This window comes from Malaya genurostris, chromosome 3 (genome assembly GCF_030247185.1).
Source record: "Malaya genurostris strain Urasoe2022 chromosome 3, Malgen_1.1, whole genome shotgun sequence".
Lineage (NCBI taxonomy): Eukaryota > Metazoa > Arthropoda > Insecta > Diptera > Culicidae > Malaya > Malaya genurostris.
Genome location: NC_080572.1, coordinates 284,397,923 through 284,403,922, shown reverse-complemented (window position 1 = coordinate 284,403,922; position 6,000 = coordinate 284,397,923). Strand labels below are relative to the sequence as shown.

At 39.5% G+C, this 6,000-nt stretch overlaps 1 protein-coding gene across 2 annotated transcripts in view; it reads right to left on the bottom strand.

The window, feature by feature from the left end:
• Window positions 1-3,843: 3,843 nt before the first annotated feature.
• Window positions 3,844-6,000, bottom strand: part of LOC131437225 (neural cell adhesion molecule 2-like) — a 239,741-nt gene continuing 237,584 nt past the window's right edge. For both annotated transcript variants that reach the window (XR_009230735.1, XM_058606410.1), the window contains exon 7: window positions 3,844-4,410. Coding sequence is in view for 1 of the 2 variants with exons in the window: in XM_058606410.1 (XP_058462393.1) it covers window positions 4,366-4,410 (45 nt within the window). In the remaining variant the exon portion in view is untranslated. The remainder of the gene's footprint in view (window positions 4,411-6,000) is intronic.

Below are 6,000 nucleotides of genomic sequence, written 5' to 3'. Positions count from 1 at the left end.
TTTCTAAGAACTCTCTAAACAGAAGTCCTTTTGGCCACATTGCAGCATCCAGCGATCGTTCCTTCAGGATACGATCCAGTCCAATTTTAAACGAGATGAATGTCATTTTTGATACATCAGCGTCCTTTGGGACTAAACGCACAACGTCAATAGCGTCAGTCACATCTAAACAGCGAGCAGCAATTTTTTTTACATCATCCACAGTCACCAGTGGTTGAAAACCGGATAAATAAAGCCAGAATTTCTGCGGTGACGGCGGAGATACGATGGATGGAACAGATAAGTCACTTAGATCGATAGACTTTGTTCCATGTTCGGCGATTGCTTGAACTGCTTGCCCATTGTTCCCACGTCGCCGTTTAGCACCTAATTTTGGCCAGTTTCCTGGCAGTCCACCAGTAGATCGGGTAGTAGCAATATTTTCCACTTGTTTGCTGAGTGATTCGACTAAACCGAAAAGTTTTTCAACTTGAGCCGGTAGATCACCTAGGTTAGCGGAACAAGGCTGCTGTGATTCCATTAAATCCTTAATGTAGGAGAGAACACTTCGGCCGTTCAGTTCATCCTTACATTTGGTGCAAACAAATATTGCCTTCCCTTGAGCGAACAAGTCGCGGTTTGAGCGATTATTAAATCCACAGCATTGCTGGCTGAGGTGGAAAAAAGTGTCACAAAAACCACACCGTATAGGCTCCAAGTCATTTATAAGCAAGTGGCATTCTCCGCATTGTTTTTTATCCATACTTGCTTTGTTCAAATTCGCTATAAAACCACAGCAGCAATAGTTGATGCTATCGCTTGTGCTTTACGGGATAGACAAATGGCAAAAAAAAAACTATTTGTTTGGGCCGGAGCAAGAATCGATTACCAAATTTCGGTGTATTCCAGATACTAGATACTTCAACGCGACGGTGACTTCAAAAAACACAACGCAATAACAATGGTACGATTTCAAAAAAACAGTAAAAACCCGAATAATTATCACAACTCATAAAAACACTGTGACAACAAGGCAGTAGAGTGTAGTGAGCAGTAGAGCGACTGCAAACAGTATATATCTGAGAAGCGCTTATCAATTCTCATAACAAATCCCAAACAACGAGAAGCCTTCGTAACTATGTAACCAATATGCTGCTTGTAATTCATTTGTTCGTCTAGATAAACTCCAAGATCCTTGACACAAGTGACTCTTTCAATCGCTGCATCATGGAGGCAATAATCAAACCGCAAAGGGTCTTTCTTACGAGTGAATGTGATAATAGAGCATTTGCTAATGTTTAAAGTCATTCGGTTGATCTCGCACCACCTTGAAAAAATGGTCAGTTGACGCTGAAGGTATGAAGCATCCTCTGCACTCTTAATTATTTGGTATAACTTTAAGTCATCAGTAAAAGATCGTCGTGGGCCTTCCAGTCAGTAATTTACATCGTTGAAATGAAGGAGGAAAATCAGTGGACCGAGATGGCTTCCTTGAGGTATTCCGGAAAAAGCAAAGAACTCCTGCGATAGACTGTCATTGATTTTAACCGCAAGCCGTCGATTGCAGAGATACGATTGCATCCATCGAAGAATACTGGAACCGAAACACAGCCTATCCAGTTTGGCGATCGTGATTGATTTTATCAAAAGCTGCGAAGAGATCCGTGTAAATAGCATCCGTTTGGAAGCCATTAGACATAGCATCCATTATGTACGTCGTAAAAGATAAGAGATTAGTAGCAGTGGAGCGTTTCGGCATGAATCCGTGTTGAGTTTCCGCGATGTATTGTTTACAGTGGTCGAAAATTATTGGCCTAAGAACTACTAATTCGAACAATTTAGGTATGGCGCTTAGGGCAGTAATTTCACGATAATTGTCAATGTTCTTTTTGTCTCCTTTTTTGTGAACTGGAAACATGTAGGAAGATTTCCACATAACGGGAAAGACTGCGGTCGTGAGTGATAGTTGAAACAGTTGGCATAAGGGAGTTACTATTGCACTTGAACATCTTTTCAAGACAACTACCGGAATACCGTCGGGTCCAGGCGAGTGTGAAGGTTTAAGTTTTACGATTGCCGTTAGTACAGCGTCGATGTCGATATTGATTAAATTCAAAGACTGGCTCGATATGGGAACATTAAGAGCCGCCTGAGAGATTTGGTTAAGGTCTCTCTAGAACAAACGCTGGAATTTTTTTCCCTAAACATATCGCTTATCTCTTGCGTGCAGGATCCAGTTTGTTGTTCGTAAAACATGGTCGAGGGTAGGTCCGATTCCTTTCTTAGCTCGTTAACATGTTTCCAATATGATTTTGGGTCGGACTTTAGCCTCCTCTGCACATTGAATAGCTCGAGTAGCAACGCTTGGCTGTCTTTTTATATACTTTGTTTATTTGCATGTAATTTTGTCGAAACACTAAGCTGCCATTCTTCGAGTATTTCTTCAATGCGGTCCTTTTTGAACTTTTCAAACGTATTAGCTCTGCGGTTTGCCACGGAGCCTGTTTGGAGGGCTGGATAATTCGCTTAGGAACGTATTGATCGATTGCATTCGTCATAACGTTAGAAAAGGTTTGAGTCGCAAGATTAACATAGTCGTTGTCAAGAATTTCACTCCAGGTCAAGTTAGAGTTATTTAAATCATTTGTTTTTCTGAAGAATCACCTCTTATAAATAGTATTATTCATTAGATCAATTTTCACATGTTGAACCTGATTTAATGGCTTTATTATCGTTGGAAATTTTCGATATATCTAATCAAGCTTCTAACGGCAAACAAACAAAAATCCCTGCTTCATCCACCCACAGATTTATAGCCTACAACTGGGTTTACCCTTTTCCTTACGAATTACTGTTCATCCTTTCTCCCACCAGCGCACTGTCCCCAAGCGAACTGAATCATTTGGCACGATGGTTTAAATTTACAAATTGCCACCAATCATCATTGTCGTTGCTGAAGGTCCCACCGGGGTAGCAATGAAATCCGTATTCTTTCTTGTTCGCAACCGGGGATGGAAACAGGGGGAAAAAGGTTCAAAGTAAAACGTCCTACTGCAAAGAACGAATAATTCAAATTTATGGCTTAAAAATGAAGGTCGTTTGGTACCCGAGCTGAAAATATGTACCCGGGAAACCCATTTCCGACGACCCCCGGACTCATCACGTCTCGGTTCGGTCCACCGACGCACGAAAGTGACTTCTGCTAGGAGTTTGGAGAAAATAAATCGTCGGCGAAATTGACAACGCACTGCTGCGGATTGTGGAAACGCCGGGTGCGGTAGTAGAATTATCAAACATATAAAACAAATATGTATGCGTGTTTCGATGTGATTACTGGCCTGTTCCGCCAAAGCCTAGTTCGTTCGGACCACTCCACAAGATTTTTGGCACTGTCGAGAAGACCGAAATGGAAAACTTTGCCCATAAATAAAAAAAAAACGGTGTTGTTTTCATAGCTCCGGCAGCCGGCAATGGTTTGGGCGATGTAAAACACACGGATAGTGAGCTCAGGTTGTTGTTTTTTTCTGATGTTATTTTTTTCCCATCGCCAGGTGAGAGCATGTATTTTTTTGTGTGTGTGTTTTTGCTGAACTCATAAACTTTGCCGGGTGCTAACTTACCTGCACAAAACCCCGACACGTGAAATTGAGATCACAAGCAATATTTTTACCTGGAACTGCAAAGTTTACTCATATATTCAAGATTAATTTGAAACTGGGTGTAAATAATATCATAGTCTGCAAAAACCATGAATCACTGCTGGAGTGTGTGGTGCACGCCATGAACCACCACCGGGACCTCACCCGTGAGTGCAGCTCGGAAGTGCGGTAAGGATTTCGGTCGGTTTCAGAAAGTGCCAAAATATTTTGATTAAAATTCTCATAATCAATTATGTTTATTATCTTTTTGCTTTAAGTATCTGTTCATGACTGCCCGTTCCGTTTTTTTTTTGTATAATTGCTAATTACTTTTAAATAAGTATTTTTTTGTTATCTTACATTGACAGTTTGTTTTCTGAACATTGATCTCGTCGCTTAAATTGCACACCGTGCTTTTTTTCCGACACTCAGGAGGCTGCCCCGGAGGGCAGCTACAATTTTCCCCCGTTTTAGTAGAGTATTTTCATTACGTTTTTCGCCTTAACTACACGTGCTTAACTAGTAACCACTGACTGAAGTCATTTAAAATCTTAATCACAATTATAATTCATTTTTCCAATTTCCTAGCACATTCACACCTTTCCCCGCCGTATTCGCGAATTCGAGTTTCAAAGTAAGGAATTAGCGCGAAAAAAAAGGAAACTTCGTTGATTTCTCGCACGTTCCGTTCTCTTCCAACCGTAAAATTCTCATAACTTTTTATTACGCGTCGTTTTGCTCTGCCTTCTTAATGATTTCTATTTGCCAACTCGCTTACCGGGCAGCAGCGCACCTGTTAGGTTGAAAAAAAAAACTTGATGAAAAAAAGATGGAAGTAATTTGAAAGAAATAATTATCTTTCTAACGGACAAATTGGTAATCGTCTTATTCACCCCCGTGCTTTATTGTAATTGTTTCCGTTCCATTTCATTTGTGATTCTTTCCGTTTCTCGGTTAATGTTCGGGTTTCGCTGCTCGACTTTGCTAATTTGATTTAACTCATATTTTGCCTTCGCTTTTTTATACTTATCCATTATTGGTGGAACTTTTTTTTTTTTTTGCTACACGCAGAAGCAACCGAACGGAACTTTTTCCTTCCCGCTAGTTTTGATGACACAACTTTGATTGCAATTTTATTGCGTTCCTGGCTGGTTTGTCACAACGAGCCTGGACTCGAGCGATTATGCCGAGATTGGCTCCGGATGTTGCCGTCGGAGAAATAAAGTCAATGTTTGGCGTCAGCGTCGGAGTGTCGTCCTGCCGTCTTCAACCAGAGTCTGAGAATGACAAGAGGGATTGTGAATTGAATTGTTTCTTCGATTGAGATTTCCGTTCATTGCTGGCTGAGTGGTAATTCGGATTTACTTTTGCAATGGATTTGATTTAGCTAGTCATGGTCGTGATCAATAAATTCCTTAATTCCTAAACAAAACTGTGGAAGAACTTTTCCCCCATTTTTCTAAATGGCGTATGTTTGTTATGCATGCGCTTGAAGAGGGCTATTTCTTCTTATGTGAAATTCGGTCAAGATACAAGGGTCCCGTGCAAATCACTTGTTACCTATGACAACCAGATGGCCACATGTCAATATTGTCAAAAAGCAGTTTACACATTCCTTTCTTCACACCAATCTCAACCAACCCTAGTACAGCCATCAACATCTATGACACATCCTCAACGAAACCAAAATTTTATTTCCAGGGGTACTTTTAGGGAAGTGTCAAATCATATTTGGTAAATTGTTGAATCTGAAACATGTAGTAATTTATAAATCAAAAGTTAAAAATAAGAGGATAAAATCAAACAAAATTTGTTTGAATCTTCTAGGTTTTGGCTGTTGGAATTGAAAAACTCTAAATTCATAAGAATATTAAAAAAAAAAAGAAAACAACATTTTATGAGATTCATTATAACTGATCGAATTTGTCTACTCATAAAGTTGTAGTGTATTGTTATGAAGAGTACTGTATTGCTTTTTTTACTACTCGTATTACGAGAACATGTATGGGTCTTCAATCGATAACTTGAAATATCATCTCTCGCTTATGAACAGACTGAGCAGTACACAGTTTATGTCAAAGGATTTGCTCTACAACATAGATTTAATAATTTGGTTTTAAACGAGAAAATCCGTTACAAGAGCATTCTAATTATAAATTTAATGACTAAATTGACCGTTATTAAAAACATGCACAAATATGTCTCCCTTATACAGGTCAATTAGGAATACTCATGGTTTATAGCCATCTATAGCTAACATCTGGTTTTTTTACTAACGAACGAAATTTTGGTACTGAATTTCACCTTAATGCTCGTTCATAGCAAACATTTTAGAAAATTTATCGGAAAAAATGCGGCTTTCTCAGGCAAATGGAAATAGGTA